The following is a 21,342-nucleotide window of genomic DNA, read 5'->3' as shown; positions in this document are numbered from 1 at the left end:
GAACCCAACCAGTACCCACAAGGACCCAGGTTCGATCCCTGGCCTCGCTCCGTGGGTCAAGGATCTGGCGTTGCCGTGAGCTGTGGGGTAGGTCTCAGACATGGCTCGGACCCCGCGTTGCTGTGGCTGTGGGGTAGGACGGCGGCTGCAGCTCCAATGTGACCCTTAGCCTAGGCATTTCCATAGGCTGCAGGTGCCACCCTAAAAAGAAAAATAAATAAATAACTAAATAAAGTTTTCTGAATTGTGGTCAAATCCACATAACATAAACTTCAGCATGTGTTTGGAGCACATTGGAGCTTCCTGGTGACTCGGCGGGTTAAGGGCTGGGCCTCACCACGGCTGTGGCACAGGTTTGATCCCTGGCCTGGGAACTTCTGCGTGCTTGTGAAAAGCCTGGCTGTGAAATTACCAGTTCCTGCCCTTGTAAGCCTTCTCTAGACCCTGGAGAATGAAAAGAAGGTGGTCAGAAGTACAATCTGTGCAGACGTTGATCTAGATTCCAACTCAGGTGTGACCACTTGCGGGCTGTGTGCCCTTGAGAGGGTGACTAAACGTCTCTGGGCTTCGCGTTCCTCATCCACCCAGTGGGGCTGTTGTGCAGGCTAAAGGAACACTGCCGTGTCTGGGTCCGCTCTGGGTGCACAGCAGGTGCTGCACAAACCCGGGCTGGCGGTTCTCCGAGGCTCACCTCGCATCTCAGCCGGAGGGGAGATGGCCCAGCAAGGTCGAGGCACTCGCCGAGCCACCCAGGAGGCCCGCCAGTGGCCAGGTCTGCCACCTTCTCCCCAGTCTCACACGGGCCCCCACAAGGTCACCGTCACCCCCCGCAGACACTGAAACTCAGAGCTGAGAGCGAGTATTTTAACACCCATAAATTCCAAGGAACTCAGTAATCCCAAATAAGGTCTCCTATGCATTTCCCCAGGAAGCCAGCCCAGAAGGAGAACTTGAAACATCTAAGAAGGGAAAAAAATGCCACTCTCCTCCTTTTCTTGGGTCTCTCTTTATAAGACAGCTGCGATCATATCTCGAGGCCCAAACAAAAGCGCTTAGTGGGACGCCCGCCAAACCCTGCCGCGCCAGGCCCTCGAGCCGCCGAGGCAGAAGAACCGCCTGATGTGCAGGAAAGTGATAAGCGGGGTTCGGGTTTAATGGGCAGAAGGAAGCCCACTATTCTTAGTGATTGGAAGGATTTTTGGAGAAGGAACCGCTCTCAGAGCAGATGCTTGCATCACGGTGTTTGTTTAATGATGGGGAATTTTTAAGTTTCCAAGGAGATGTTTTTGGAGACCCAGCATCCTTGCCTCACCCTGGAACCGGCCCAGCCCGGCCGGGACGGGTGGTCTCAGCCTCGCCAGCTCTGCCACCCCACCACATCGAAGCACCCGGGCAAGGCTGGGAGACTCGACGCCAGGGCCCAGGGCCACCTCTTACCCGTGCCGTGACTTCTGCCACATTGCTTCGTTTCTTCAGGCGTCAGCTTTCTCACCCGCCAGATTGGTGCAAATGAGTTTAAACACTGAGTGAGAAAAATGAGGTTCCTAAAGGGGCCGGGTACTTTGGGGACCCTCGTGGAAAAGGATTGTCTGTCTCTGCCATCACCCAGGCTGCCTCGCTGGCTTAACAGATGCAATGGTCGAGGGAGCAGAAGTTCCAGGCTAAGCTGGCCCACCCGGTCCCGGACCCCCGGGGGGCTGCCTCCAGCGGCTCTGCCCTCCTCCACGCGTCTCCTGGCCCCAGGGCTGCATCCAGATGACTCCTGAGGCTTTTCACGTTTGGTCGTAATCACGTCACTGCCGTAAGGACCATCCCATCACCTCATTTGACAGATGAGGAAACCAGTGTCCAGGGAGGGAACACTTGCCTGAGGGACAGACCCCTTGGGCCATGGGGGGCCCAGGGCAGGGCTGTTCCCTGATGGACCTCCAGTGCACGAGCCCCATCTGTCCAAGACAGCGGGGGGCCAGAACAAGAAGCAGGGGGTCTAGGCAGGTTTGTCTGCTCACCATCGTGGCCCGGTGACACGGAACGTGTCAAGGCTTGGGCACTGGAGCAGCCAGCGTGGCACGTGGAGAGCTAGTCAAGGCTTATTGCTCACTGGGAGCTCCCTTTCCATCTGCCAAAAAGTGCACAAGTTCCTCTGTGCAGCCTCCCCTGGCTTCTTGCAGGCACATTCCTTATTGTGGCAGCTCCTTCCAGCCACAGGGCCTTTGCACATGCTATTCCAGCTGGCCGGAACTCCTCCTGTCATCCCCTCTTCTCCCAGGTGAGTCATGTTTGACCTTCCAGTACCAGCATCAACCTCATGGCTTGATGTAAGGGATTGAACGATGTCCCCATAAGACATACATGGCCAAGTCCTAACCTCAGTACCTGTGAGCATGACCTTATTTGGAAATTGGGTTTTTGCTGTTGAGATCAGGTGAGATCAGCAGGTGAGATCATGCTGGATTCAGGATGGATGGAGCCCTAAATCCAACGACAAGTGGCCTCTTAAGAGACAGAAAAGGAGACACAGGGGAGAAGGCGCTAAAAATGGAAGAGAGATGAGAAAGATATAGCCATAGGCCAGGAGACAACAAGGATTGCCGAGAGCCCCCAGAAGCTGGGAGAGGGGCCTGGAACAGCTTCTCACCCAGAAAAAGCCAACCCTGCATGACAGGTGGTGAGCACCTCGTCCTTGGAGGCATTTAAGCAGAGAGGCTGGGGGGATGCTGTGGCACCCAGCCTACACTGGATGAGAGCTGCAGTCAACACTGTCTAAGGTCCCCTGAGTCCCAGGAGTCTGTAAAAACCCTTGCTGAACACAAGCGACAATCAGCTGGGAGAAGAGCACAGGGCAGGGCAGGGGCGGGGGCGTGGGACTGGGTGCCCAGGAGGACAGAGTGAGGACATGGGATGATGACAGTGAAGGCAAAGGAATTATTTGCCACATAAAAAATTATGTTTGCAACAAAAACCGATAATCAAAATGATCATACAAGTTGGGCCCATTTTAAAGGTGAAAAATAGAGGCACAGCAGAAAGCGACTTCTTCATCCTCCATTCTGGACGTTGGAGCTGGGGCTTACGGTTGTCGGGGTCCTCGCAGTTCACAAAGGGCCTTCATGCACTGCCTTAAGCCAAATGGAAATTTGTTTATTCTCCATGTAAAAATCCCAGGGTACCTGGATAAGGAGCCATGCTCCCTGGTTTCAGAGACCCAGGCTTCTGGCCCTTTGCTGCTCCGCTTTATGAAGCCTCGATTCCCCACACTACTTCACCCTCTAAAATGGCTGCTCTCGCCCCAGCCATCACAGCTCTATCCCAGCCAGCGGGAGTGGGAGAAGCAAGGGGAAGGGCATCTTCTCTTCCGGGTACTCCTGGGAGCTGCATTCTCGTGCACCATCCTAATAAAAGCTAGGTGAGATCAGAACGTTTTGGAAACCTTGAGAGACAGTGTCTCATATGGTCATTTCATTAATCTCACCGGCATCATTTCATCGTTTTGGCCCTTACTATGTCACTGGCCTCTCTACCTGTGCTCCTCTCAGGTATCCATCATGACAGCCCTCTGAGGCAGGTCCCAGTAAGCTTATTTCTAGCATGAGGAAACTGAGGCTCAGAGAGACCAACTTGCCTGCATCCCCACCTGGCGGATACAGCAGGGCTGGAGCCAGAGCCCAGGCCCCCCCACCCCCAATGCCAGGCCCGGGCTCGCCCACCCCACCCACCACTTCAGGCACCAGGGCTTCCTCCCCGCTCTGGGCCACCCTGTGAGTCATGGCTCCTTTGAGTTTCCTCTTTGTTTCCTTGTGATTCAAGCTGTCTGGTCCACCCCGGATCACCTCTTGGAGGGAACATCTGGGCATGGAGAGCGGTGACTGAGCAGCCAGCCTCTCAAGGACGGGAGCATGGGGACCCCTCCTGTCCCTGGATGGGGGAAGGGGGGCAGCTGGCTCTGCAGGGGGGACTCCCCTTCCTCCAGCCTGTCACCAGGGCAGGTCAAACCCAAACCAGTCGCCCCTTCTACAGAAGCCAGGCTGTCTGTGGTCCAGCCTGGGGCTCAGTCCATGGACCAGCCCCTTCTCTGTGAGCCCCAGGGCTGCCCCATGTCAGTGTCCAGGATGCGTGGCTGTGCTGAGGCCGAGCCTGGCACCCCGAAGCTGACATCCTGCTCTCAGCTCCCTGCCCAGGTTCAGTGCGCTCCCTGGGTACCCCTGAAATCCAGGGACACCGGCCTTCCTGAATCCTACTCTGCTCCAAGACAATCAGTTTTGTGATTTTGTGATGTAAAATCTGTGTGCCCACAAGAACCTCAAAGAAATAGATGGTTCTTCTGGTACCTGGTCCGCGGCACCCGGACACCTGGTCTACCCCAAGCCCCTGGGGCCCCGAGTTTGGGGACCACACTCCCCTGACTCGGGCAGCACCCTGGGCGGCATCTGCAAAGCCACACCAGAGCCCAGGGGTGGGGAGCTGGGGAGTCGGGGATCCATCCGACGGGGGGGCCTGGAGCCCCAGGGGATCGACCTGGGCAGCCCCCACATCCCAGGCCAGTCGAATGAGGAAGTGGAGTTAATTGTTTCTCACACAGTCAAAGGCAAAGAGGACTCCGCAAGTGATCCCTTGGCTTTGTGACCAAATAAGGCAATATTACATTTCAGTGTTTACAGCGGCGTGAAGCAGGCGGCTCAGAGGGCACCGGAGAGTGCCGTCCGCAGCCTCCCCAGCCTCCCCATCCAATAACTCTGTCCAAAGCCAGTTCTGATTTCCTTACAGAAACAACCATTTATCACTTTTTAAATATACACTAACACACCCTAGAGGTGACCCAGTCTCGCCTCCAGGCAGCCGGGGGGCAGAAGCGGGCTTTGAACTTCCACAGGCATGATTTAAAGGGCCTCAAAGAGTTTTCTTCCCAGGCCTGAGCTAAAACAGAGACTCTTTTTAAAAAGCCAGCTTCGGAGCTTCCTGTGTGCGGTGCCTTTTTCTGCCCTGAGAATTTATTCCAAACTTTCTTTTGCAAATAAGACTGACAAAGGGCCGGGGGTGACCTCCTGGTGCCGACAGTATTTAGAAAAGGAGACACAGCTTTGGCAGGGCCGGGATTTAGTCGTTGGTATTAATAATGAGACAAGTGTAAATGCTGAAAACCCATTAGGAGGCTTTAAGGGCTAAACAAAGCTTCAATTTGCTGGCATTTGCACCTTCTGTGTGGACCAACCCAACCTACCGCCCGAGGAAGTGTAACCCCCCGGGGAATTCTGCAGCGCCCTCGGGACCCGGCGGTGTCTGCCTAAAACACATTTAGAGCCCAGGATGAGGGAGGGCATTGCTCTTACAAAACGGGGCATAGCATCAAACTCACTTTCAAAATGGAATTTTCAAACCTTACTTTCTCCAGACCCCGTGCCCTGCTTGGCTGTCACAAGAACAGGTGACTTTCTTGTCCGCTCCCCACTCCAAAGCAGCCTTTCTGGACCCAGCAGATGCTCAGAAATGGTTTTTGGAAGGGCTGAATGAATGAGTGCGTGAGTGAATGACGAATGAAACCTGTGAATGAATGAATGAGCCAATAAATGAAACCTATGATTGCCTCTCTAGCCAATGGCAGCCTCCGATGCACCACCCTTGACTCTCATGTGAGTTGGTGCAGGACGGGTTTGCGGTGGCCAAACGAGCCAGGACCTGCTTTGGAATAAAATGCCGGAGCCCAGAGTTGATTCCTGGGGAGGCTGACAGCTGGCCTGCCGCCCCCAAGAGTCTCCCTGTTGTCCCAGCATCCCCGACCCCCAGGGAGAAGTCTCCCTACATTCCCTCCCCGCCTCCCCCACCCACATGCCCCTCCTCCGATCAGGAGAGCGAGCAACTGTCCCCAGGCCAGGGCTCTGCAAAGAGTCTACACCCACGGACGTGGAGCTGGAATGTCAGGCAGCTGGTCCAGGGCCCATGCGGGGAGCCCCACAGCCACACCCTGGTACCGCTGCTTTCAAAACCACCCACCTAAAGGAAGTGCGAATCACTTTGCAGACGATGAATAATATCTCAGGGACCAAGTGCAGACTGTTCTTTTTTTAATGGCCACGCCCGCAGCATATGGAAGTTCCCTGGCTGGGGATCGAACCTAAGCCTCCACAGCGACCTGAGCCGACCTACACTTGGATTCTTTTTTTAAAAACTTTTTTTGTCTTTTTGCCTTTTCTAGGGCCGCACCCGCAGCATATAGAGATTCCCAGGCTAGGGGTCTAATCAGAGCTGTAGCCGCCGGCCTACACCACAGCCATAGCAACGCGGAATCCGAGCCGTTTCTGCAACCCACACCACAGCTCACGGCAACACCAGATCCTTAACCCACTGAGCAAGGCCAGGGATCGAACCGGCAACCTCATGGTTCCTGGTCAGATTCGTTAACCACTGAGCCATGACGGGAACTTCTACAGTTGGATTCTTAACCCACTTTGCCACAGAGGGACCTCCACAGCCTTTTTAAAGAGCGCATCACTGGGAGTCGGACTCACCTGGGTTGAGACTGGCCTGCACGATGGCTTTGGCCAAATCACCTGACACAGCATCCGTCCAACACCAGTGAACAAACCAGGCCAGAATCCTTGGCTTTGAGACACAGCCGGGTGACAGGAGAGGCAGCCAATATTTATTGAGTGCTTACTGTGTGCTCAGCGCTTTTTCTGCACTGCCCTGCTTAACCCTCACCACGCCCTGCAGTGCCCACATGCCTTCAAGAAACAGAGACCCCGAAACCGAAGAAATTATTTGCTCTTTTTTTTTTCTTCTGCTTTCCACCAGACTTGTCACTGGACAGCCACCTGCCTGGACCTCACCCCCCCACTCATGAAATAGAGACACACAACCCTTTATTTGCAGGGATGATGAGAATATTCAAAGAGAGTGTGTAGGTTGAGTGCCTGGCACAGCATGGGGAACAGAGGAGACGCTTAGGGAAACACAGCAGAGGGATCTGAAGGGAGCGTGGGTCGGGGTTAGCGTGAGCCATGAGATGGGACCACTCTCTTTCAACAACTTGACCTGTCAGAGTGGAAGCCATATGGATGAAGGGACAGAGGGTCCTTGGGCACCGACCCTCCTCTTCGGCAGGTAGTCAGGCTAAGCGGCCCTGATGGGGCAGGTCCCCCAGGATCATGGTCAAGGATGGAAGATGCCATGCCCGGCGGGGTCCATGGGGATTCTGGGGAGTGTCCGGGCTGTGGATTAATGATTAACCCATGAGCTCTGAACCTCTCACTAACTGACTCACTTAGCAAACTGCTGCTGGCCCGCGGGAGAAGCCTCTCCCCTTGCCTGAGATTCCAGCACAGAGGTGTCCAGATCAGCGGCAGGGAGCCGGCTGGTACACGGGAGGCGCGAAGATGGAGGAGACGACGCTGGACCCTCTGCTGATGAGTAAGGAGCGGGCTTCAAGGGGATGGGGGCCGGGGGAGCGCCGCTCGTTGCCAGCCCCACCCATCTGGGGCCGGACACCCCGTTTGCCCTCTGGGAGCACGCAGGGAGCATAGCCTCTCAGGGTGCCCAGCACAGCCTGGCTGGGGAAAGCCTGGGGTGGGGAGGGGAGGGCAGGCTGCCAGCGGGTGTGTTCCTGCAAGACCCTTCCTCCGATGGAGAGGCCTTCCTGGAACGACAGTCACAAACCAGCGCTTCTCCTCCTTGGCACCGTGGACACTTGGGGCCGGGCCGCTCTTGTCATGGGGGCTGTCCTGGGCCCTGCAGTAGCGCCCTCCTCTGCCGTGACAACCCCACAAGGTCTCCAGCCGTTGCCCAGCATCTCCTCCGAGAAGTGCTGTGTGGCCTGGGCTGAACGCTAGCCGTGCACCAGACACTCACGGCCCTGCCGTGACGCCTTTGAGCAAGTTGGGTCACCCCTCCGTGGTTTATCCATCAATAAAATGGGGCCAATCACTGCATCCACCCCAGAGCACTCTGGGGAAACACGTCGAGGGCTTTATGCTCAGGGTCCAGCCCGCACCGGGCGCTGTTAGGATCCTTTTTCGACAGAGGGTGGGGGTGGGGGGGATAGTTGAGGCTCAGAGGGGTGACATCACTGGCTCAACAGTCACACAGCTGGTGGCATTAGCGCTACGAGTGACTCTCTCCAGAACCGTCTCTCCAACCACCGGGACACCCCCAGGGCAGGAAGAGTGGGCACACTGTAGAGGGCTGAGAATTCAAGGCTCGGGACCTGGTCCGGGCAGCCTCTCCTGCCCCGCAGCTGGGCCACTCCCTCCCGTCTCGGACCAAGGTCTACCGAGCCCCCCAGCCCCGCCCCTTGAGGCCCCCACCGGTCACCCCCACCTCTCCAGGGCTAGTGGTTTCCTGCCTGCCTTCCTAAAGGCGGGAACCCCCTCGGTGGGGATGGGGCTCTGGGGGCCTTCCCGGCATCAGGGACCAGCTGGATCACTTGGGGGCAGGTGGTATTTTTGATGATAGAGTCCTGCTCGTGCCTCTGGGGATTTCAGCTGCCAAGTCCAAGACTGGAATTCTTCTGACCAGCCCGCCCCCCATCCTTGCTTTAGTGAATGAACGAATGAGTGATACCCGTCCCTCTCGAGTGAATGGATGGAGGAATGAATGAAGCCCCTGACCCCCAGGGCCCGAGCTGGGGCGTCCTCTCCAGTGATCGGGGGGCAGGAGGTGGTTCTCCGTGGGCCCCATTCTGTGCTTCCCCCTAGAGGTTAGAGGGCAGAGTCTACGCAGCAGCTGCCTTCCTTGGCCAAAGCCAGAATTCCCCCCAGGAAAGACCCTTGGGCCTCCTTTGGGAGACAGGCTCCAAGGGCAGAGGGGGACAGAGCGAGGATTGGCAAAAATGAGAGAATTAGCTGGAAAAGGACTAATCTTTATTTTTGGTTTGTTCTCAGAGTGTCTGAGAGTCAAGCCACAGGGCGGAGGAATGTGAGTTGAGCAATCAGAGGGCCTGACAGGCCCTCAAAGGGCTGCCAAGCGCCCCAGAGCCCGGAGATGCCTGCGCCGAGGTTGTCAGAACCCGGTTCCTCTGCGGTGGCCCCGGGGCCATGGTGTCGCTCTGCCATCACCACGCAGAGTGTCTGCCCAGTGGGAGGTGCTGGCCTGATGCACTCAGAGGAAGAGGGGATTCCGCTCTGGGAATTGTGGGAAACGCCGACTCTCCGGGCAGGTGCAGGAGCCTTTTAATAGAGAGGGTGAAACAGGGCCGGTGGGCACAAGGGGCTGCTGAGGGAGGGCTGGGTCGCCGTGGTCACATCTACGGGGGACGAACAGCTAGATCTCTGGGGGCTGCCTCCACCTCTCTCAGGAGCTGCACAGGGAGTGACACTTCTATGCTACCTGCACAGCCCATGGACTCATGAACTGACCTTATGCACCTCCCTGGCAGACCGATCTGTAACTCGAGGGGGTCCCCCCGGGAGACCCCTTGTCATGCTGCTGGAAGCTGCACCCCTCAGTCTCTATTCCTTTGCCACGAAGCTCTAGGTCCTCAGAGCCCTTGATTATAAAGCCGGCATCTCCAAAGGAGAGCAGTTCGACACGTATCCGTCCGCCACACCCTAGTATAAACAAGGTTAGCACCAGCCTTTCCTAACGACTGTCAGCACCACTGCAGGATGTTAGGCAGCTGTGGACCAGCGAGGGGTGCAGGGGCCGTGGTGAGGGAAGGGGGTGCATGGCTGGCAGTGAGAAACTGCTCTTCTTCTCCAGCTGTCGCTGCAGACCCAGGATTTCCCTTTCGGGGCCATGTGTGGTGACTTCCTTCCAGGGCAGAGGCTGCCAAGGGCGGTGGGGAGACCATGGGGTCTGGTCCGAGGCGGGGCTCCATCCTGGGGATGGGGCTGCTTCGCTGCTGTGACCTGGGGCCGATCAAGCGCTTGGCTCTCAGCTTCTTCTTCCGTGCACTGGGTCTGTCCTGCCTCAGGGGACCCCAGAAGGACAGGATGCTGATAGTCAGTGTCTGCTGTCTGAGCTGGGAAAGGACTGCTGTCTGGCTACTGCCTCTATTGCCCGTGCAGAGCGAGGCCCTAAGTATCTGAATCTATGAAGGAACCGTCTTTACCAAGAGCAGAGGTCATGAAAGGCGCCGTGGGCTCGGAGGGTGAGGAGAACGAGGCAGCTGGGGAGGTTTGAAAGACCCCATGGGAGTTCCCGTTGTGGCTCAGCAGGTTAAGAACCCAACATGGTATCCATGAGGATGCAGGTTCGATCCCTGGCCCCGCTCAGTGGGTTAAGGGTCTGGTGGCACCACAAGCTGCAGCACAGGTCCCAGATGCGACACAGATCCAGCACTGCTGTGGCTGTGGCGTAGGCCTGCAGCTGCAGCTCTGATTCGACCTTTAGCCTGGGAACAGCCATATGCCACAGGTGCGGTCGTGCAAAAAGAAAAAGAAAAAGAAAGACCCCGAGGCAGGAAGTGGGTTGAGATGAATGAGGTCACTGCTCATCAATCAGAGGAGGGTCCCCGGGAGGTGGGAGGAGTCATCGCAGGTCAGGGGCCCCCTGCCACCACAGGAAATGCAGACAAATGGGGGGGGTGAGGGATGGAGGGAGAGCTTGAAGGAACTTCTTGCCTCTGGGTGGAAGGGGCGAGGCTTGGCTCTACCTCAGCAGCCTGACCGGGGCCTGGGGATCAATGCCTGGACCATCCCAGAGGCGACCCTCCAGGGAAGTGTTGTCTCAGAGCCCCAGGGACCGCTGACCCAGCCCTCAGTGTGTCCCCAGGGAGGGCAGGGCAGAGCGGGGCTGACGGCAGCCACGGTGGCAAAGGCCTTCGAAGTGTCCCAGCCTCATCGACTAGTGGTCATGTGAACATCCTGTCGGGAAACGCTCTCCAGGCCTCGGTCTTGGCCGGCACTCTCAAGGCTGGCCCTATTTGCTTTAGCAATTATTCCAGGTCTGAAGTGAATGTTTATATAAGAGAAGCTCCGTGACCTCGGCCAGTTCACGCCCCCTCTCGGGGGCTGTTTCTTCATCTCTATCACACTGGGAGAGTTGCACAAACAGCCACAACATGGCAGGGAGGGGAGACCCAGAGAAGGCTTCTGTTGGTTCAACTGCGAGAAACAAAAAAAGATATCTTTAACAAGCGATTTTTCCTTCATATAAGACAGGTCCAGAAGTGGGCATTTCAGGATTCCAGGGCTGGTAGGGGGCTTCATGAACTCATTAGAGGCCCATCTCTCAGGCTGCTCTGCCCTGCTCAGCAAAGCCTCATGGCCCAAAATGGCTGCTTGAGCTCCCTCCATCAAATCTGCATTCCAGAGCAGGAGAGAGAAATGACAGAGGATACTCTCCCTCCCTGGACGTTTCTTACACACTTTCTCTTATCCCCTCTGGCCACACCAAGCTGCAATCGAGGCCTAGACATGCAGTCTTTTTTTTTTTCTGGACAGTCACATGCTAGCCAAAAAGCTAGGCATTCTTTTATAAAGAAAAAGAATAAATATAGAGAGCAACTGGCAGTCTGCAGCACAGGTTCAGGACAAATCCCTAGTCCTGATGCTGGCAGGCCCTCACCTGGCCAGACACCTGGGGTCCCCTCCTCCCTCCAAGCCTTGGTCTCTCATTTGCAAAATGGGACAGTTGGTCCCTAATGGGCTCTGCTTGGGATAAGTGACTCCATTTAAAAGAAAAGCGAAGGCAGAATCAGAGAAACTGCTGAAGTATTTGACTACTAGGCTGTGTTTGGAAATGCCAGCGTTATCTCAGTCTCACAGAGTGAGCCAGGCATGCCTAGGCTTTTTTTTTTTTTTTTTTTCAGTGAGGACAGAGTCACTTGGATACATATTTTCCAGTCCCTGCAAAATGTGAGTGCTATTTATTCCAAGTGCATAAGCAGCGGGCACTGAACCAATTATGAGACAACCACCTCGCAGACAATGCAAGGACCTCATTTCCTGGGTAGCTTTTGTATTTCTCCCTGCTTTGGAAACTGTAAAACGCTGTCAGCAACATCAAATGTGTCATCTTCCTGGAGCTGTAAAACCATTCATGACACACTGGATTCTGCATTCACACCGTCCAGGGATAAGATATTTCCGGGTAAATATACCATGTCAACATTTACCTGTGATTACGCCTGAAGACGCAGTTCGTAAAGCCAGGAGGATTCGGCACCCTTCCTCTTGGCCAGCCTTCCTGGGAGAGTCAGGCCTGCTGTGACCAGAAAGCCACTGACCACAGGGCCTTTGCATGGCCCTTCCCTGGGTCCAGAATGTTCTTCCCCATATGCCTGCATGACCCCTCCCTCTCATTCAGACCTTACGCCGACACCTTCCCTGCCCCTCTCTGTGACATCTTGTCATTTCTCTAGCCCTTCCCTCACTTCATTTTTCTTCAAAACCCCTCTCCCTGGAGTTCTCGTCGTGGCTCAGCGGTTAATGAACCTGACTAATATCCAAGAGGACGTGGGTTCAATCCCTGGCCTCGCTCAGTGGGTTAAGGATCCAGCATGGCGGTGAGCTGGGGTGTAGGTCACAGATGTGGCTCAGATCCCGCATTGCTGCAGCTGTGGTATAGGCGGGCAGCTGTAGCTCCGATGTGACTCCCAGCCTGGGAACCTCCTTTTGCTGCAGGTGTGGCCCTAAACAAACAAAACGAAACCAAACCAAAGCCCTCTCTCTGCCGCACAGCATCTGCGTTTCCGTCTCCTGCACGAGGATGGGATTCCATTAGCAGCACAGACTTTCTCAAAGCCCTCTCCCTCCAGCATCTAGACTTGCACCAGGGCAAGACAATAAATATTTATGGTCTGATGCTGTCCACTTGCCTAGATATTTTCTATGGGTTCTTAGACATTCCATCAAAGATGATGAGTACATTTAATTTCCCACTCCAGCCCTGGGAAGAGGTGATTCTTAGGTGGGATAAGACATCAGAACACATTTCTACATGAAGCCTTCTCTCTCTCTCTCCCCATTTTTTTTTTTTTTTTTTTGGCCGCCCTGAGGCATATGAAGTTCCCAGGCCAGGGGTCAGATCTGAGCAGGCAATGCTGGATCCTTAACCCACTGCTCTGGGCCTCGGATGGAAGCTGCGTCCCAGCTCTCAGAGACGCCACCAATCCCACTATGCCACAGCGGGAACTCCCATCTTGTTCAGAAAGGGCTTTAAGGTAGCTTGCTGAGATCTTTAAAATTCCTCAGGAAGTAAAATCATTTGGAAGTCTGTAAGGAAAATGAGGCACAGGGGAAAGAAGGTTCTGGAAGTAAGATGATGAAAAGTAGTATTCGGTCCTTCCTGAATGGTGGCCGTGAGGAAGACAGGGGGTGCCTTGCCCGCTCTGGTTCACCTGCTCTCCAGCACGACATGATGGATCCCATTTGACAGATAAGGACACTGAGGCCAGGAAGGAAGAGGCTCGGGCTCAGGATCACTGAGCTGGCAAAAGCCAGGTGGGTGTGAGTCAGTCGTCTCTTAGCGGATGGGACCGCCTGTGTTCTTGTTCCTGATGCCTGGATCGAGGAATGTGGGGTCACCTGTGGGTGGCACAGAGCACCTGCAAAGGGCACCTCCCCAAGCCATCACGAGCCTCCCAGCTATCAACTCAAAGAGGGAAATAAGAGCCATTCCGCCATTCAGTGTCCATGAAATAAGGCCACACCAGCTGCTCAGAAGGAACATGCCCTGGACCAGCAGCCTCCGGGCACGAGTACCAGTTTCACTTTGCGCAGACTAGGATTCCCGCTGCAGGCAACAGCCATCCTCCATCTGGAAAAGAAGGTGATGGAAGGCCCTTGTGAGAGGCGGGAATGAAGGCAGCTGGGAGGCCACCAGTGGGAAGGGCAGGTGTCCTACCCCCCAGGCTGCTGCTGGATGCCCCGGACGGTGCCACGGGACAGTGCCACGCTGTTCAAGAGATTCCCAACCCTGCCTCTTTGGTCCAGAGGCCGGGCCACTCACGGGCACGTCTGATTGGCCAAGCCTGGGTCACATGTCCGTGGCCCAGTTGCTATGGATACAGACCCGGAGGACTTCCCACCCACTTCCGTAGGAGTGGATTCCTCCCCATTGATACCACACACAGAACAGCTGCAAATAGGAAAAGGAGTGAGCTGGGCAGCCCCCTCCCCAAAATGACCAAGTCCCCCACCACATCCTGTCTGAGGATTCCCCAGGACAGGCCCCCGTGGGGTCCACTGACAACCAGAGGCTCCGGCTGCCTGAGAAGCTGGGAGGGAGGGGCTGGTGCCTTTCTATGTAAATGAGGCCCCTGAGCTCTGGGGGCAGCAGAGCCCCCCAAAGGCAGGCCCACCACCCCCTGCAGGGGGCAATGTGGGCCCCTCTGGCACAGACTCATGGGTGCGTGGGGGATCCTTGGCAACTCATCAAAGCATCTCTATGGCGTTTCTCATGAACACACAGCTCTGGGGGGCTGACTCTGCCCCCCCAGCACTCTCCAGGACAAACTGCCCCCCACAGCCTCTCTGGTTCCAGAACCAACGAGATTGACATACGCCAGTGAGAAGCTGGCACCGTCCACCAGGTGGGTGACTCGCCTTTCAGATGTTCGTTCCAAACCCACCGGCTGGCAGGGACAGAGCAGCTCGGAGCAGTTTGTTTGTTTTAGTTTGTTCTGCTTTGTTTGGTTTACTAAGCGGTGCACGTGGTCGGGGTCACAGCATTCAAACGCTGTGCCCTGAGAAGCCTGTCTGCCCCGCTCCCTCGCTGCCCGGCTCTGCCCTGTGCCCGGAGAGGAGGGCAGAGGCCAGCCGTCAGGGACTGTCCATTTGCCCCCCTGACCCTCTGGATTCTGGACGTGCTTGGCCATGGGGAACAGAGGACGAGAGAGAGGCGCTGGGCATCGATTCTGCCGGCCACTCCTGCCGGGCCAGGTCCCTCTGCTGAAGGCCACAGTGCCACCAGGCCGCCCTCTCCTCCAGCCTGGCCCTCTGAGGCCTGGCCCCAGCCCCCAGCCCCACCCGTCCTTGGGTATCGGCTCCCCACTGATGCCAGGGTGCCTCGCCGGCTCTGGCTGTCTCCTCTAACCTGCCCACGCGTCTGTAAACTCCTCTTTCATTAGACTTGTCGTGGGCTGGACTGTGTCCCCCAGATTCGTGCGCTGAAGCCCTGATCCCCAGGGCCTCAGAAAGTGACAATTATCAGGAGGCGAGGCCTTCAAAGAGATGAATAAAGTCAAGTGAGGTCACCGAGGTGGGGCCCCAATCCCTCAGGACTGGGGTCCTCAGAGCAAGAGGATGTCAGGACACACAGAGGGACGGCCCTGCGAGGACACGGGGAGGACACGGCCGCCTACACGCCCAGGAGAGAGGCCTCGGGAGGGACCAGCCCTGCCCACCCCTGGGGCTCAGATTCCAGCCTCCAGGACTGGGGACAGTGAATCCTGCTGTTGAAACAAACCCCCACCCGTCCTATTTGTTATGGGGGCCGCACGAACACACACAAGCCCCTCTGGAGGGAGCCGACTGTTTGCTGCTGGGGCCGTTTCGAATCTCGGCTTAGAAGGGGCTGGGCCTGCGCGGGCCCACCGCCTCCTCATCCCGCCCTCGGAGATGCGAGCCCCAGTGCCCTGGTTACCCCAGACCACGGAGGAGAAACCGAGAAAGGGCAGCCGCCCTCTCGCCCAATGTGGTCCCAATTTCTTTAGATCGAAATTAAAAGAGGGGCTTGGGACACGGCGCTGGATGCTCCCTGACCTGTCAAGCCAGCCTTGGCACTGGTGGTGCCACAGGGGTCCTGCGCCGGAGCATGGAAGTGGCTGGAAGGGGGCCTCCAACCCAAAACAACTCCGGTCGCCACCATCAAAGACACGGAAACGGTAAACGTGCTGCAAACCCTTGGCTGTTGCTCTAGGCCCCACGATGTGGCCGTGGGGGGCCTCATCCTGCGCGAAGCAGCTGGCTCCCCGAGCAGGGCACCAAGGCCAGGCCTGCCTTGCTTTAGGCATGAGCTTGCTGACCACAGGGGTGGCCGTGGGGTGGGCAGCAAGGCTGCCCTTTCAAAATGGGACACAGCACAGCCCACCCGGTGGGCCCGACCAGCAGGCTACCCCCGATCTGATGCCTGCCTGTGTGAGATGCATGAATCCAGCGCATCATAAGAGGAGCAGAAGGGTGGCCTGGGGACATGACTTCCAGGACAAAGGAACGGACTCCGGGCAGGGCTGTCCCGCGGATGACCAGCCCTGTGCAGGCGGCTCCAGAGCACCGTGGGGGGAGCGTCGCCGCGGCTCTGGGCGCTTTGCAGGTATCTGAGGTCAGAGTTTCGCTCAGCCGTCTCAGATTCCCTTCGAAAGTCTGGGAAAGCGTTATCTCGCCTCGGAGGGGAGGGTCAGTGAGCAGCCCCCTCTCTGAGTGGCTGTGGCTAGCATCTGTGGCTGAAAAGGGAAGGAAAGCCGCCCCAAGGGGCCTCCCCAATGGCAGGCGTTTTCTTTCTCTGGGAATCGCTGCCTCCCCACCCACATCCGAAGGAGCTGGCATTTGGGACACCACCGTCCCCTTGTGCAGAAGACCCCGTGTGACACTGAGCCTTCCAGCCACTGGATGCACCGTTTGTGCTCAGCAAGGCCCTGCAATCCGATGGTGGTATCTAAGCTTTTGTTGGCCGAGCACCTGGAAAAAGCCGAGCCGCAAGGAGCAGATTCCCTGCAAGACGACAGATGCCTTCTTGATTGTCTTAATTTTCAAACGAAACTGCACGGGAAGCGATACTTCTCCGGAGACCATTTCACCATCAACTCTGAGGTCTCCACGGAGGACCCGCTGAGTATCCCCTGGGCCCTTGGGGGTGAAAATCCGCCAGGTGCTTCGATGTACAGAGAAATCTACACGCCTCCAGCCACTTAGAGACACTCTGGGGCTTGTCATCGCCCCTTTCTTTTTTGCCAAGAGCCTTGGCATCGATGTTACTTACTCTGAAAAGGGGGGGGGGCTGTTTTCTTTGATGGGGCAGTGAGCGTAAATATTTGCCCCATTAATTAGATTCCACTTAATTCCCCAAACTCAAACAATATGGGCAGCCTTTCAGCGTAAACAGGCCACAAGATGTTACTCATACCTGGAAAGGGGGCAGCTGAGAGTCTTCCCCCAGGCCTTCTGCCCGCATCATCCTGCAAACAAACAAACGGACAAAGGTTGAGCAGAGGCCAAGGAGCCCGGAGCCCGGATTTTGGACATAGAAAATAAAAGGGACTAATTATAGGTTGCTTCTCCTGTTTCCATAGCCTGTCAGCCATAACAAGAAGTTCCGTCATCATGTGTTGCAACAAGTGTGTCTGGTCCATCCATGTGGCTGCCAAATTTGGAGAGTCACGCTGGAAAGAGTTCGGGAGTGGATTGGAAAGTTCTAGAATCAGCAGTTCCCATCATGGCTCAGTGGTACCAAACCCAACTTGTATTCGTGAGGATGCAGGTTTGATCCCTGGCCTTGCTCAGTGGGTTAAGGATCCAGCATTGCTGTGAGCTGTGGTCTAGGTCTCAGACGAGGCTGGGATCTGGTGTGGCTGTGGCTGTGGTGTAGACTGGCGGCAACAGGTCTGATTGGACCTCTAGCCTGGGAACGTCCATGTGCCGACGCGGGTGAGGCCCTAAAAAAAGAAAAAAGAAAGAAAGTTCTAGAATCGGTTGGACCTGGATTCGACTCCCAGTTCTGCCATTTTCCAGGTCGGGGATGGGGGACAAGCCGCTGTCCCCCTGGGGATCGGTTCCCTCAGCTGTAAGTAGGAAGCGTTAACTCAGACCTCGTGTGGCTGAGATCACATAGGCAGAGATAACAGAGTGAGTATTTGATCCAGGGTCTCTGAGAGCGGGGTCGCCCTCCTGCATCTGAGCGGGAAGATGGCCCTGGTGCCGGCCCCAAAACCTGCGTCGGGCACAGGCACGATCGTTGTTATTTTTGGTATTTCCACCCCCCCAGCCCCAGCCCCAGCCCCAAGCGCTCTGCAAACCTGCTTGGGTGCAAAGGGAAACCATCTCAGGCGCTAGAGGGGTCACGGACGTGGTGAGAAGCCGTTCCCCTGCAGCCATTCGGAGCGTATCACGGGGAAAGTCGCAGCCTGGGGCCAGCAGGGCCACGCCCTCTCTGCCAGGCGGGCTCCTGGACGATGGTGCCATCTCAGGCTCAGGCTCCCCAGGGCAGAGGGCCCGGGTAGAGTTGAACGTGCTGTATTTTTATTGACCTTTATTAAACTATCACCTTCAGTTTATGGCCAGTGATTCTGATTTTCCATTTCCAGCAGTGATAGTGGGCTCTTTAAAAATGAACTTCGGGGGAGTTACCATGGTGGCTCAGAGGTAACAAACCAGACTAGTATCCATGAGCAGGCAGGTTCAATCCTTGGCCTTATTCAGTGGGGGGGGGGGGGGGAATCTGGCCATGAGCTGTGGTGTGGGTCACAGAGGCAGCTCGGACCTGGTGTTGCTTGGCTGTGATGTAGGCCAGTGGCTACAGCTCTGATTTGACCCCTAGCCTGGAAAGCTCCATGTGCCACGTGTGCAGCCCTAAAAAGGGGGAAAAAAAAAAAAATGAAGTTTGGAGAATTCCCGTTGTGGCTCAGTGTTAACGAACCAGACTAGTATCCATGAGGACACAGGTTTGATCCTTGGCCTTGCTCAGTGGGTTAAGGACCGGAGTTGCTTTGGCTGTGGTGTAGGCTGGCAGCTGTGGCTCCAATTCAACCCCTAGCCTGGGAACTTCCCTATGCCGCTGGTGAGGCCCTAAAATAAGTAAATAAATAAGAAAGTAAGTAAATAAACAAATAAAAAGAGGTTTGGGGAGTTCCCACTGTTTGCAGTGGATTAAGGAGCTGGCACTGGGGCAGCTGCAGCATGGGTTGTAGCTGTGGCTTGGATTCAACTCCTGGCTGGGGAACTTCTGTATGCCGTGTGGGTGGCCAAAAAAGAAGAAAAAGAAGTTTGATAAACCTTAGAAAGGAAAGACAGGAGTTCCCGTTGTGGCGCAGCGAAAACAAATCCGACTAGGAACCATGAGGTTGCAGGTTCGGTCCCTGGCCTCGCTCAGTGGGTTAAGGATCTGGCGTAGCCGTGAGCTGTGGTGTAGGTCGCAGACACAGCTCGGACCTGGCATTGCTCTGGCTGTGATGTAGGCTCCGATTGGACCCCTAGCCTGGGAACCTCACATGATAGAGAGTAGGATGGGGCGGCCATGGACGGGGTGGGGGGGGGGGTCGGAGTTGGATGGGGCGGAGTTGACTTGGGGAGGATGCGGGGCCTTCTGTGGACGGACAATGGTTGCGCGCCGGAGATGTACTGTGTCAGAGCACTGCGCCCTAAACACGGCCAGAATCGCCAAACCTCTGTGATGTGCATTTTGCCACAGTTAAAAAGTAAAAACAACCCCCCAGAGTTTGAAAGAGTGAGCTGGATTGAAGGCAAACATGAAGTAAATCCCAGCCCCGGGGGATCACCGTCCCGGCTCAAATCCGAACGTGGGACCCGGATGACTGCTGTTCCGCAAACACTGGATTCCTACTTTAGAGCACCTGGGTTTCAGCTCAGACTCTGGCGTCAGGCTGCCTGGGTTCGCGTCCCAGCTCTACGCTTCCCGCTGTGTGAGCTGGGCTGTGACGTCCCCTCTCTGAGCCCCAGTTTCCTCACCTGTCCAGTGAGAATGGTAGCAGAACACATGGCATAGAGCTGGGGCCTGGCACACAGTCCGTGTGCTTGTGCAATAAACAGACTCCCAAGGGGTGTCCCCAGGCAAGACCGCACATAAGCTCCAGGAGACACACCTGCTTCAGCTGAGGTCCCCACATCAGTGGGAGGCGGAGGGGGGTGGAATTAACACGAGCAACTGCGTGTCACGGCTGGAGCCCCAGGTATTCGGGTATCCGGGTAGTCATCGCAGCCAGCAGCTGCCTGGAGTCTCCAGCTACAAGGACTGGACGGCTGGGCCCATCTCCTCCCTCTCTGCCCTCCCCGCTCCTCCCTTCCCCCCCCTTCCCCCTCCCCCTCCTCCCTCACCCGCAGCCCATGAGCTCTCCGCCCAGCCTTGCCTGGGGCCCATCCTGAGACCCTCTCCCCCGCCCCCAACTCCAGCCCCTGCAAGCAGTTTGGTGAGACCCCTCAAGTTCTTTCAAAAGATGCCTTGGAAGCAGCCCGAAGGCCCTACCAGTGGCTGAGTGACTGAACAAACAGGGCCTGGCCATAGGACAGACTGGACCGTTCAATCAGACGTGAAGTTCTGAAATATACTGTCATGTAGATGAGTCCCCAAAACGCGAACTGTTGAGAAAGAGAAGCCCTGGGAAAGGGGCCGGACATGAGAGACCTCGAATTGTCGGATTCCATTTCTGCGAAACGTAGCAGATGAATCCACAGAGACGGAACACAGAGGGGCGGTTCCCAGAGGCTGGGGGTGACGCTGCAGGGTTTGGGGGTTCCCTCGGGAGGGATGGGCGTGCGGCCGTGGACATCCAACGCCAGGAATGGACCCAACACCACTGACTTGGTCCTTTACGACGTTAACTGTGTAGGATGTGAATTCACCGCCATACCTTTGCTTCTCAAAGAAGACGTGCTTGGCCCAGCGCAGCTGCCTGGGGCCCTCGGTCGGCCCAGGGGCCAAACCCGACCCCCACCACTGCCCACCCCCTCACTTCTGTGCCTCTGCCCTAAAGCCACCCTCTACCCAGAGAAACCCACCCACCCCCATGGCCCCCAGGTCAGGGGAGGCCCCCCCCCGCCCCCCGGTCTCGGAGCCCATGTGCCCTGCCTCTTCTGAGGATGAGCCAAACAATAACTCCCTCTGATCCAGGTTCTCCAAAGTGGCTTCTGCCAAGGCCTCTTTGCACAGACGCCCAAACCAACCAAGGTGCCGATAAGCACCATGTGCCTGAGTCCCAGCCCCTCTCCATTCCCCGGGGAGGCCCTGGGCTTAACTCCTCGGCCAGCTTGCTTATCTGCTCCGACTGTACACCAGCCAGGGGCTGGGGGAGGGGACCCCTCCTGCACCCCCACCTCCACCAACCCCAAGGAGGGGCCCTACCCACAGCGAGGGATGCTCAAAGAGCCAGGCTGAAATGAAAGCAGACTTCCCGAGGCCCCAAGAACTGAATATTCAAGTGACCCCCTGACCCGGGACGTGTTCTGACAGTGCCCGTGGGGGCAGAGTGCAAGTGACCTTCTGGGCAGGGGCCTGGGTAACTGCAGGTGATACCCCGAGGGGTCTGCAGAGGAGGGTGGCTTTAGGCCCGCGACACTGCTTGTCACGGCAGCTCTGGCCTCTGACCCACTCCAGAGTGGCATCTGGGGGCCAAGCGCTGTTACTGGTGGCCTCGCGTCGTGTCTGATAAGGCCCTGGGAGGGTCGGGGCTGTCCCAGCAGGGGCCCTGCCTCACCCCGCAAGGCTTATTTTAAACCTGGGCCAACCCCAGGGGTGAGC

General features: G+C 56.7%; 1 protein-coding gene across 2 annotated transcripts in view; it reads left to right on the top strand.

Annotated features, from left to right (window-relative positions):
* ANO1 (anoctamin 1) overlaps window positions 7,266–21,342 on the top strand; it is a 171,141-nt gene continuing 157,064 nt past the window's right edge. For both annotated transcript variants that reach the window (XM_021082678.1, XM_021082675.1), the window contains exon 1: window positions 7,266–7,404. In XM_021082678.1, the coding sequence (XP_020938337.1) occupies window positions 7,371–7,404 (34 nt within the window). In that variant the 5' untranslated portion in view covers window positions 7,266–7,370. The remainder of the gene's footprint in view (window positions 7,405–21,342) is intronic.

Source organism: Sus scrofa, chromosome 2 (genome assembly GCF_000003025.6).
Source record: "Sus scrofa isolate TJ Tabasco breed Duroc chromosome 2, Sscrofa11.1, whole genome shotgun sequence".
NCBI lineage: Eukaryota > Metazoa > Chordata > Mammalia > Artiodactyla > Suidae > Sus > Sus scrofa.
This window is presented reverse-complemented; position numbering and strand designations above follow the sequence as displayed.